General features: G+C 51.2%; 1 protein-coding gene across 1 annotated transcript; it reads right to left on the bottom strand.

The window, feature by feature from the left end:
• Positions 1-1,684: 1,684 nt before the first annotated feature.
• Positions 1,685-11,797, bottom strand: LOC311376224 (tubulin-specific chaperone D-like). Its single transcript, XM_084491087.1, has 10 exons — positions 11,423-11,797; positions 10,701-10,859; positions 9,499-9,637; positions 4,429-4,550; positions 3,968-4,045; positions 3,743-3,832; positions 3,186-3,273; positions 2,558-2,667; positions 2,363-2,447; positions 1,685-1,875 (listed from the first exon to the last, which is right to left on the bottom strand). Exons 1-10 carry the CDS (start codon positions 11,596-11,598, stop codon positions 1,861-1,863), a joined length of 1,062 nt encoding a protein of 353 aa, XP_084347213.1. The 5' UTR covers positions 11,599-11,797; the 3' UTR covers positions 1,685-1,860.
• Between the last annotated feature and the right edge of the window lie 1,202 nt (positions 11,798-12,999).

Here is a 12,999-nt window from a genome sequence, read left to right as displayed (position 1 = left end):
TGGGACCGTCTATCCACTGGGCTGGGACCGACTATCCACTGGGCTGGGACCGACTATCCACTGGGCTGGGCCCGTCTATCCACTGGGCTGGGACCGACTATCCACTGGCCTGGAACCGTCTAACCACTGGGCTGGGACCGTCTAACCACTGGGCTGGGACCGTATATCCACTGGCCTGGAACCGTCTATCCACTGGGCTGGGACCGACTATCCACTGGGCTGGGACCGACTATCCACTGGGCTGGGCCCGTCTATCCACTGGGCTGGGACCGACTATCCACTGGGCTGGGACCGTCTATCCACTGGGCTGGGCCCGTCCACAGTGGGGCGATGATGTAAACCCTGCTGATAATAATAATAATAATAATCAGGGGATTTATGAAATGGAAGACATTTTATGAGCATTTAATGAATTCAGATGTTGTGTTTTGCTGATAAGGACTCTGTCCTACATCTCCGGGAGCAGCCCGGGCCTGTGGTGTGTGTTGGTGTCGTTGGTTACAGACTGAGTGGAGGAGAATGAAATGGAATCATATCGTTTTAACGGAGCAAAACCAAACCGCACAAAGGCAGTGGAGCAGTGATTTAGTCTTGTTTCATTTAGGACTCGAGTCGATTCTGGATTGAGTCGATTCTGAAACACTGTTTAGTGTCCGTCCCGACGCGCCGCTGTGCTTTGGCCTCAAGAATAACGACAATTAAACATTATTCACCGTTTCCAAAAACAGGACGACTTCTGGACTACAGTCTGCCCACTGAGCTGACACAGGACATGGTCGTACCATCTTAAAGAAAAATAAGCACCTGAAAAAATGAAAAGCCGTATTCATTGAGTGTGCACAGCCCTCAAAGACATGGTCAGACTTCCTTCCGTTTCAAAGCGTGGGCGCATTTTAAAAACCATGTGAAAGTCCAGAACTCCCTGCTGCTCAATGGTAAAAGTAATAAACTTATACACTCATTAATTGCATTACAGTTGATGTAATGCAATATGGTCTGGATTCCGGGGGCCGGCGGAGGGCTGCGGGGCCCGGCGAATGGTTAACGAGCCCCGGCCCCGGCGCGGCCCAGGCGTCCAATCAGAAAACAACTGCATCTTTGTTACCGTGGGACCAGCGAGCAGAAACAATGTGGCTCCTATTGGGAGACTAATGAGAAGGCCCAGTCTGACGGTGACACCACCGCCGCCCTGTCCTGTCCCGCTCTGCTCGCTGGCCTGGGACCGCCAGAGACCGAGGGGGTCCCAGGCCTTTGAACATGGAAACACGGAGGGGATGGAGGCAGCGCTGATAGTTGTGTTGTGTAAAAAAACGCAAATATCGGCCAACCGATATTTGCGTTTTTATTACTTCGTTCGCCGATTTTCTATATTTTTTTCCCCGGCATGATTTACAGACAGTTCATTAAATTGTCCTTTTTTAAATTGAGACTTGAAACATTTGTTATCATCATTGTGTCATTTTTATGATGTAAATTCAGGGAGCAAAAGCAGCATCAGGTCAAAATATAGACGAAAAAGAATCTGTATCGGCCCTAAAAAAATCCATATGGGTTGACCCCTATAAGAGTCTGCTTCGACTGCTCACTGCCCAGTTTGAATGCTGGTTCCATCCGAGTTCACCACCATAAGGGAGTGGAGTTCCTTTCATGAATAAAAAAAACACAAAAACGCCTTGGTGTTTTCATCTATTTATTTTTCACAACAATCATATTTTTGTGTGCACTCTAACAGTGAATTGACCTGCTGGAACGTGGTTCTGGACAGCGGAGCATGGATGGGCGTTCTGCCCTCCTCGACCGCCCCTAACGTTGTTCCTCTACATGCGGACGGGGTCCAGGGAATGGCCGGGTTCCTCCGGACTACTGGGCGGGGCTCTGTCACAGGGAGAGAGGGTTCCAAGTTAATCAAGAGGAAAAACTGAATAAAACACGGAAATTGGAAGAAACTGGCAACAGTGACCCGAATGCCGAACACACGCGTCGACCTCAAATGATTCCATTTCACAGCAGGCGGCGTGGAGCTCGTTCAGAGCCCAGATCCTCGTGTGTGCCCGTCACCCTGTGGGGTACGTCTGAGGGCAGGCTGTCGCTAACGCCGCCTTCACACTACCCCTGTCCGTCGACGGATGGATGCTTTTGCGTTTTCCCGGCTTGTATTACAAAGGCCATTTCATTGGACGGTGTATTTGCGTAATCCGATTGGCCGACGGATCCGTCGCTGCCTGAAAAGTTGAACATTCCTCGACTTTTTGACGCAACGGCAACGGAACGGACAGGACCCACAATGCATTTCGAGAGCGCCCCCCCCCCCCCCCACGCACAGTCAATGAGATCTGTCGACGGACGGAGGCGTGGCGGTTACCTTAGCAGCTAGCCGAGGCCTGGGCACCCCCAGCAAGTCTGACAGCTGATTCCTGAACGTCCGGACGGTGGCGATGTCACTCTCCCTGGAACGCACATCCAGCAACGCAACGTGAGAGACGGACACAGAAACACGCCGACACACAGACAGAGGAACGGCGTGATCGCAGCGCCCACGCCCGCGCCCACCACTGACCAGTTGGTGTCGCTCAACAGAGTCATGGCCTCGTCCAGAACCTCCGCGTCCACCACGTCGTCGTACGTCAGCAGCATCTCGTACATCTGGCCCGCCGTGGTCTTCCTCACCTACGGATGGAGGTGAATGGTGGTGGAATGGAGATGCAGAGTTTCAATGGAAAAACAACGTTCACCTCGATTGGCCCAACACCAGTACGCTCACCGAATTCTAAAAACAGACCAGTCAAATGTCTCTTTCTGCCATTCTCTCCATAAGCTCATCATTTAACCAATTGCCACCAGCTGAACAAGAAATGTCTGTCCGATTTCTCCAAAATCAATTAGTGATAAAATGATACAATCCCCTGCACTTTGACACATTAACCGTGGCCTTATTGCACAATACAATTTGTACATCTCCCTGCTTATCCAGTTTTCATTTATTTCATTTATAATTTAGTCAAAATTTCTGTTAAACAATTTTTTTTTTATTCCAGTGTATTTTATTTCTTTTTTTTGAAGCACAGAAATACAGTATAGAGTATTTCACACAAACATCCTGTATGAGAATGAGTGACAAATAAAAAAACAAATAAATCTCGAATCAATCACGTCCAATTGATCTGATCCAAAAATGGCCGACTCACCGCAAACAGGGCGTGACCCAGCAGCAGCAGCAGCTGCGACAGAACCAGCTTCCTCACCTCGCCCTGGAACTGGATCAGCCCACAGAACCTGGAGCCGGGCACAGGGCCACCGCGGGCACAGTCAACACATCAACCTAGACTAGCTTACGGACTAAACCCCACACCTCAGGACTGACTGTTGTTTAAACCTTGTTATTTATTTCATTACCTCAGGAACTGCACATTGGTACATTAATACTTAGTCATATTTATTTTTTAATGCACAAGTCACCTACAAACGGACAGTTACATGTATATAGTATGTTTATCTTATTCTAATAGTTTTTTTTATTATATTTTATTACAATTGGTAAATTTATTTGTATATATACTCTTGCTTCCCACTCTCTTTTCCCACTGCACTGCTGGTCACTGGTGAATTTCTCCTAAGGGGGATTAATAAAGGACTATCTTATCTTATCTTAACACACCTTTCCCTCACGTGCACGCTCACGTGCACGCTCCCAAATGTGCACTCAGACAGATTGATCGGATCGATTGGTGAGGTCTGGACTCACACGGCGATGCAGGAGCGAAGCTTCTGCATGTTCATGGACCGCTTGATCTCGTCTTTGCAGAGCGCCAGCAGGTCCACGCAGAACGGGTGACTGCAGAGGAGGAGGAGAAGAAGAAGAAAGTAAACCGAGAGCGTTTCCTTAAGTCCGTACTTCCTCCACACAGACGCGACGCGGTGCGGGGCTGAATTACGACGGCGTGTAAAGCGGTCCCTCTGCGACGCTTACTCTTCTTGCGCGGCGAAGACTTCAAAGCAGTTGTTGGAGAGCATCATATCGAGCATCTTCAGCAGAGGAATGGACACCCTGCGGAGAGAGGCCGGCACATCAACACACTGGCACCAGGGGAGGCCAGGTTAGGGTACACACTACATACACTACACACACTACACACACTGGCACCAGGGGAGGCCAGGTTCAGGGTACACACTACACACACTACAAACAGGCACCAGGGGAGGCCAGGTTCAGGGTACACACATACATACTACACACACTGCTACATACACTACACACACTGCTACACACACATACATACACTACACACAGTGCTACATACACTACACACACATAGATACACTGCTACATACACTACACACATACATACACTACACACACTGCTACACACATACATACACTGCTACACACTGCTTGTGTGCGTGCATGCGTGTGTGTGTGTCTGTGCATACCGGTCATGGCGCAGGTTGTCTTTGAAGATCCTCAGCAGAGTGTCTCCGAAGCGGCCCAGGGCCGCGGCGTCCTGCTGGATCCCCTTCAGGTGCTGGAACAGCGACTGGGACGAGAAGCGCACCTGAGGAGGGGAACAGAGAGCCCACGCCGCTCAGCATCGCTGCCACGTCACGTGACCGCTACGTCAGCGCTACCGCTGCATCAGCGTGACCGCTATGTCAGAGTGACCACTACGTCACGTGACCGCTTCGTCAGCGTGACCGCTACGTCACGTGACGTAGCGGTCACGTCACATGTTTTTCTGTGCACACATCCTAGAACAACACAGCAGCGAACACAACGGGAACGTCGCAGTAAACGATACAGTAGCCGTATTGACCGACGAGTGTACCGTTCGTGTAATATACAGACAGAGGGAGGGCCTAAAAACAGAGTGTTCTGGGCCTCACGCCACACCGTGTTTCAAAGACATGCAACGATCGCTGAACTATAATAAATAACAGTCATTTCTTTATTTTCTTTTCTTACTATGGCACAAACCAATGAACCCTGGAAACAACTCTGAGTTACATTATATGATGATGAGCATGAAGATATGTTTTGCCAGAAACCTAATGAAATCAACCTGTCACTTCACGGAGAAGGAAAACAACCGCCGGTTCTGTCTTTGGCGGTCCTGTCTTTGTGGGCTTCACTCTTTTCCCACTCTTCCTCGATTCAGACCGTTGATTAAAGATGGCGATAGCAACTGCAGTTCAAATCAGGACAAAGGAAGTCAACCCAAGTGTGTGTGTGTGTGCGTGCGCGTCCTGTGTGTGTGTGTGTGTGTGTGTGTGTGTGTGTGTGTGTGTGTGTGTGAGTGAATGTGAGCAAGCATGTGTATATTATATGGATACGTGTGAGAACAGTCAATTCCAGAGAGATGGATGCTGTGTTGGCCTGGTTTCCCCCAACACGGCCCTGTCCAAACATATCAGCCCTCACCGCCTCCGAGGGACCAGCAGCAGCGGGGAAAAGAACAGGGGGAGGGGGGCGGGGGGGTGAGGCAGGGATGGGAGAGAAGGGAGGGGGGGGGGGAGATGGTGTTGGAGAGCAGCGATGGCAAAGCAGAGCCAACAAAGTGCCAGAAAACGGCACAGAGGGAATAGGCTTAGGGCTGTCGTTGGCAGGTGTCCACTCGCTGTGCCGTCCTCGTCGCTCTGTGGATATGCGCCCCAGAGCCAGTGAACAGAAGGGCCCGGGCCGTATTCTGTCTTCATTAGAGCCGTAAACAAAGTACGAATGTGAGAAATAACCAACGGCGCACCAATCCTCTGCTGATAGCCTGGAGGCTCCTCTCTTCAGATGGGCTCCTTCACTCCCGAGGCCCACCGGGGGAGACGGGCCGCGGGCCTAACCCTACCCCTCACCCCTAACCCCTAACCCTAACCCTCACACTAACCCTAACCCTCACCCTCACCCCTAACCCCCTAACCCTCACCCCTAACCCTCACCCCCTAACCCTCACCCCCTAACCCTCACCACTAACCCTAACCCTCACCCCCTAACCCTCACCTCTAACCCTAACCCTGACCCTCACCCCCTAACCCTAACCCTCACCCCCTAACCCTCACCTCTAACCCCCTAACCCTCACCTCTAACCCTGACCTTCACCCCTAAAGCGCTTTTATGCAAAGCACCTTACAACATTGCCTGAACTTCACTAACCCTTCATGCACGGTGGACTCAACAGTGCAGGGCGACAGCCAGCTGGTCAGGAGCAGTCAGGGTGAGGGCGTCTCGCTCAGGGACGCCACGACACTCCGCTAGGAGGAGCCGGGGATCGAACCAGCAACCTTGCAGATACCAGCGCGGGACACACGCGTCTGCTAAATACCCTAAGTGTAAATGTGACGGTGATCCCTCAGATCGCTCGACATGGAGGTAACTTATCCATTGCTTTGGGCTTTGCCGGCGTGTTGCGTGCAGAGAGTTAAACGCCCTCTTCATGCAGCCCGCTCTTTGGCAAACCGTGGTCACGAAGCTGTTGAGGAATATTGCTTTCAGCCGTCGAAGCGTTCCAGCGTTCCTCTGACAGCACGGAGCCGAGGTGATGGCTGAAGGAATTTGCCGGAAAATCCTTTATGCATTCTTCCTTGATTATGCGGTCCTCATAAAATGAAGACGTTTTAATCGAAGTTAGCTGTTGCCCTGCGACATAACCCTTCTCTGGTCTCTGCCGTCGTCCAGATGTCTCTGAGAGCTGCCCAAAACCGACGTGGCGAGACTCAACGCGAGGAGGTCATGCAGATGTATGGTATCGATTCAAGCGAGTTGGTCAAAAATATATCACTGATGAACAATTGGGACGCATTTGGTGCCAGTTTGCAGTTTTGTGGTCCAAACACGAGCCAGGTATTTGTACAAACTGTACAACTCTACTCTACTCTGCGGCGTAGTAGCCTCTGAAGCAGTTATCACAGATCCAGAAGTTGGAAAAAAAACTATCCACAAGTTTCCATTGCCCTGTGATGCTTTGCGCGAATTGTGGGCTTCACTACTGGTTACTATGAGATCGATGTAAACAATCACCGTCTGTCATTCATTCAGTCCGATTTCAACCAATTATTTAGCTTTGTGCGGTGGTAAGTACGTCCTCGAACGGCACACGTTGTCCACAAGCTTTTTAAAGCCATAATTGTATTCAGCGACAGCGTGACTATATACAGTGATGTGCTCAGCACTGCCAGCTGATCGGCTAAAAACACAGCGGAGGCGTGCGGGCGGCCGGAAGTGTGGCCCACATTTCCCCAGTAACCACCCCAGGAAACTGGGCATCGTCGCTTATGCAAACGGCTCCCGTTACCTCTTCTAAAGCCAGAGACTTTCTGCCTCGTAGTAGTTTGTTTTCTGTTTTGAAAGACCGCAGCCAGACAGAGATACGTCTGTCCCTCCCAGTCGACGCTCGACCATATCGCGTTCGCAGTGGTCCCGCCGGCCAGATGAACCACAGCTGACCTGCAGATCCCCGCCCCCAGGAACACATTAAAAGTAATGTGCATATTTGAGCGCGTCTGCCATCAGGTCTCAGATGTTGTGATTTGTGAGACAGCGACTTGGGGAGCATTTGCATTGTGCAACATTTGGCAGTGACAAAAGTCGTCAAAGTACCGAAGTAGGTACTAGGTAGGTTTAACAACAACAACATGGTACTAACCACAACAACATGGTACTAACCACGAGAGAGGCCATCGACTACACCGATTGAACGCCGTTTCAGGACACACTCCACCTAGGCCTCATGGTGCGTCGCGCCGTCTGAATCGGGAGGCTACAGCACGCCTTGCTGGACAGAACAGGAATATAAAAACGGCCCCGGGAATGATGTGTGTGATCAGCCGAGACGGAGGGAACGGTCCCAGCAGCAGCAGCAGCGGCAGCGGCAGCAGCGGCAGCCCTGAGGACCAGCATAAACAAGCAGGTCCCACAGGGGGCAGGAAGCCTGGCGCCTGCCCCGACACGCTCCCGCTCTGCCTCAGCCTCGGAGCGGGAGCAGAACCGGTGTGGCAGAGACACAGACAGAGAGAGAGAGGCCAGGTCGGCAGACGTTAAAGAGAAAAAATAAAAAAGGTTTGGGAGAGACAGAAAGAAACAAGGGAGAAAAAAAAAAAAAGTGGGATGAAATGACAATCTTGGTTTTGGTGAAACCGTTGGGTGTGTTGAAACTAAGGGAGGTGGTGGGGGAGGGGGCGCGGTCCCAGGCGTGTGTTTTAGTGTGGGTGTGTTTCGGTGTGTGTGTGTGTGTATGTGTGTTTGGGTGGTGCGTGGTGTGTGTTTTGGTGTTTGTTGGTGTGCATGTGTGTGTGTGTGTGTTTCAATGTGTGAATGTGTGTGTGTGTGTGTGTTTCAATGTGTGATTGTGTGTGTGTTTCAATGTGTGTGTGTGTGTGTGTGTGTGTGTGTGTGTGTGTGTGTGTGTGTGTGTGTGTGTGTGTGTGTGATGGAGAAAGGGAGCGATGCTGATGTTGATGATGTTGACGATGTTGATGCATGTCGTTCCTCTGTTTGTGTCGTCGTGCTACAGCACTGGATTGGGAGAAAAGGATTGTTTGGGGCACCTGGAAGTGTTGGAAACCCATCGACGCTGACGGGTGCGGACGCGCCCCGACGCATGTACGACACACTGACATCTGCCTCGGGCCTTTGAGCAACGCGCATTGCCTTCTGTCCCACATACAGATTTGCACCTGCCAGCCAAACCAGATCATATTTTTTTTTACAAGAAGAAGCGTAAGAAGAGCTTCTTCTGGTTTTGATTTCCTTGGGCCAATGGTGTCGTTGCTTTGAGAACCACTTTCTAGACTTTCTTGTTTTTCATTTGTTTGGGGAGAAGGCCCCAGTCACACAGAAACACAACAAGAGGCTGGAGGGAAAAGTGTTGCAACAGCACCCTCTAGAGGAGGAGAGGTGCAGGACGACCAGACGATATATTCCTCAAACGATTGGGAATAGAGAATCACAATATACTGATACTGTTTTCTACATACTACGTAAAACAAATATAGTCTGTTTAACTTTAATACTACCGTTCTAATGAATTTAATTACTTTACTAAATTGCTACTAATTACTTAGTACTAATTTATTACTGCTAAATTTGATTATTCAATATCATGGACCGGACTAGACCACTATAGTGGACCGGACTAGACTCTTATAGTGGACCGGACTAGACCATTATAGTGGACCAGACTAGACCACTATAGTGGACCGGACTAGACCACTATAGTGGACCGGACTAGACCACTATAGTGGACCGGACTAGAGAAATATATTTTACCAGGTCCTGGTCCACTATAGTGGTCTGGTCTGGTCCTGGTCCAGACCACACCAGACCAGTCCACTATAGTGGACCAGGACCAGACCAGACCACTATAGTGGACCAGACTAGATCAATAAAGTGGACCAGACTAGATCCATAACGTGGACCAGACCAGACCACTATAGTGGACCAGACTAGATCAATAAAGCGAACCAGACTAGATCCATAACGTGGACCGGGCCCAGACGGAACCAGCGTGCGGTTGGTACCGTGGAGTCTGTGAGTCCGCCCACGGACACGGTGAGGCCCAGCAGCGCGTGGTAGCGGTAGTGCTCCAGGCCCAGCAGCTGGGTGACGTAGGGGAAGGCCTGGGACGGGGCGTTCCAGTTCAGAGTGGTCCCCGTCTCACTGGGGGGGAGAGACACACCATCAGTACAGACACCACCAGAGAGACCATCAGTACAGACACCACCAGAGAGACCATCAGTACAGACACCACCAGAGAGACCATCAGTACAGACACCACCAGAGAGACCATCAGTACAGACACCACCAGAGAGACCATCAGTACAGACACCACCAGAGAGACCATCAGTACAGACACCACCAGAGAGACCATCAGTACAGACACCACCAGAGAGACCATCAGTACAGACACCACCACTAAGGCCTCACATACTGTTTTTATTAGCGGTTTATTTGTTTTTATTAGCGTGACCAGACGACCGTCACGCGCGCAAAACAATATCCCGAGTTTGAGATCTCAATCACGGGATATTGCCCGATATCCCGAGATAGCGAACCAAATCAAATCAAATTGCGCCATCTTAGGAGGTTCACGTGTAAGCACAGACTAAAGTATCATATTCACTTCTTCCAAATGAGACAGGGAATGAGCGCAGCACTAACGACCTCTGGATGAATGCGTGCACGATTCTCCAGGGTTTGATTGGGTTGTTCAAAAGGTGACAGAACCCGCTTGCCAGCTTTGCGTGAGCCAGTCGCATGCTCCGTGTGAGAGGGAGTGGCAACGCTGGCATCTGGTTATTAAGTCTAAACGCACGCCTGCCAGTGTGGACAAGTTGTCGTTAGACACTGAATACCTCAGGGGTAGAGGTCGTAGCTTTATTAGATTTGAATGCAAATGATCCAATAAACTGATTTTTGGGGGGCGGATTTTGTTGAATTGGTGAACGTCAAGACTGTAGAAATGAGATAACGTGAGCTATCACACCTACATTTATTCACAAACAAGTCATTTTGCAGACATGTCACAGCCCTCGGGGCTCGAACCCAGAACTCTTTGGCTGCGAGTCAAACATTCACAGCACCCCGAGACACGCCCGCCCCAGGGCACTTCATTGCATTCAAAACACATAACCGGGATTCATGTGACAACCTGTGCGTCTAACCTGCGGTGACACCGATGTCAAAACGACTGCAAGCATCCACTGTGACAAGAGCGACTCACGGGGGGAAGATGCTCAGCAGCTCCTCTCGGTGGTGGATGTGCGGTACTGCAGGGCTGGAGCAGTGGAGGAGGCGCAGGAACACCATGCCCGCGTGGGCCCTGTAGCGGTCAATCTTCTCCGCTGCCTGCTGGGCCACGCAGCACATCATGCGCTCCACCCTGTGTGACACACACGCACACGCACACACACACACACATACACACACACACACACACAGACACACACACACACACACACACACACACACACACACAATCACATAATGAAATCATGTAGGAGCATGTTTCCAGTGGGTTGTTCAAAAGGCAGAGTGTTAAAGTGTTAAAGGCGTTAGCAGTTAGTTAGTTGAAAGTCGAGCCTGCCAGCACTAAACATTAACATGATGTCAGCTGCACAGAAGATGGGAACATGCGGAGGCAAACGTTAACTGGAAGGTTTACAAAACATTATCTTCGTTTCATATACGCGTGTGTCTTAGATGTAGCCTTTCCAAAACTAAATTCTTCGAAGTTATACTTCGAAACGACTTTCACTACTAGAGTTACCCTAATCTACGCGATTGTCAACACTCTGATTGGTCAAACATTATCACAACCCCCCCACCCTTACCCTCATCGTAACACAACCCCCACCCTTACCCTGGTCGTAACACAACCCCCACCCCTTACCCTGGTCGTAATGCTGCGGGGACATGTAGTGTGTGTCCGTGGTGTGTACTCACAGGTCCGCGGAGAGGAGCTCTGGGGCCGTGGCGACCACTAAGAGGGTCACCTCCATCAGGCTGGTCATGGCTGCCTCTCTCACCCTGGACGGGGACACACACACACACACACACACACACACACAAGACCAGTTTATCAAGGCTGAACCCCACTGACGGGACAAATAGTCCTGCATGTATGCAAAGACCTCGGTGTGACCGTGCACGGCCCTACGGCCGGTGGACGACCTGCACACACTCAGAGGAGCAGTCCTCCTCCCAGAGCTTAGCAACGCTTCGCCCTTCTCCGCAGAGGAACGCGGCGAGCGATCTCCGATTGGTCGAGCAGGGAAGAGGGCGTATTGTTTACAATAACAGCCAGACGCGAGAATAAATGAATGCACCCGGCGAAATAAGATGGCTCTTTTTTAGTTTGGTTGCGATACACCGACCACCTTCTGTAAGTACATTTCTGAATGATTTTGTCTTTTTCCCCATGGATACTCCAATTTCCAATAAATTTTTTATGGAGCGAAATCAATCCCCCTTTCAGGATTGGCTCGCCAGTTCATTTACATATGTTCATTTACAGTTACATACGGGGTAGGGAGACGATGTACTTCTCCCTCGTGTGCACAGTGACCGGACGGGAGAGCATAACCGCAGGCAGCTCTGCACAGGTCTGGGTCATGACTCATGTCCCGACGAGGATTATCTTTGTCTTTGTATCTCTATATTTTCGGTTGCCTTTTGAGATCTGTGCTAGGGACAACAGATGGGAATTAGCATCGGCTTATTTACAGCGAGCTTGTTTGTCAATCAACGAGCATTGTCCTCATCGACTAAATGAATAAATTCAAGAAATAAGTAAATCCACGCAAAACACGCTCCATGCAGGACCCGGTGCTCAGCCTCACTCATGACCAAACGGTTCCGTCTTTGCACGTTCACTCTCAACGCACGGTGACGACACGCTCCGTCTGAACGCACAGAAGAGTCCCGCAGAGAGCGAGAGCAGCTCCCGAGCGTGTCGCTAAACGTGCCCTGGCGCTGGTATCCCCACCCCCCCGATGGCTCCTCCCTGGGCCGCCGCGGGCTCTCCGTACCCGTCTGACAGCGCCAGATGGCTGCGGGGCGGCGTTTGTTTACATGCAGCAGCGCTGAGCGACGCAGCGCCTGCTGGATCAGAGTGAGCGGTGCCACGCCCCGGGCAGTTATTGCAACAGTTGAGTAATCCTCTCAAAACTCAACAGGTGGGAACAGGTGCACGGCAGCGGGGAGAGACGCACAGGTGCACAGGAATTTCTCAGGGAGGAGGGAGGAGGGGAGGGGGGGGGTGAAGGAAGACAGGTGGAGGGAGGAGGGAGGAGGGGGGGAGGGGAAGGAAGGATAGAGGGGACAGGTGGAGGGAGGAGGGAGGAGGGGGGGAGGGGAAGGAAGGATAGAGGGGACAGGTGGAGGGAGGAGGGAGGAGGGGGGGAGGGGAAGGAAGGATAGAGGGGACAGGTGGAGGGAGGAGGGAGGAGGGGGGGGAGGGGAAGGAAGGATAGAGGGGACAGGTGGAGGGGGGGAGGGAGGGAGGGAGGGAGGGAGGGTGA

This window comes from Micromesistius poutassou (assembly GCF_964030765.1).
Source record: "Micromesistius poutassou genome assembly, contig: SCAFFOLD_4531, whole genome shotgun sequence".
NCBI lineage: Eukaryota > Metazoa > Chordata > Actinopteri > Gadiformes > Gadidae > Micromesistius > Micromesistius poutassou.
This window is presented reverse-complemented; position numbering and strand designations above follow the sequence as displayed.

Coding starts and splice junctions, on each gene's coding strand:
- LOC311376224 (XM_084491087.1), bottom strand. CDS start 11,598: ATGCAGGACTATTTGTCCCGTCAGTGGGGTTCAGCCTTGATAAACTGG. Junction 9,638..10,700: donor CTGCTGAGCATCTTCCCCCC/GTGAGTCGCTCT, acceptor TCTCCCCCCCAG/TGAGACGGGGACCACTCTGA. Junction 4,046..4,428: donor GACAACCTGCGCCATGACCG/GTATGCACAGAC, acceptor CTCTCTCCGCAG/GGTGTCCATTCCTCTGCTGA.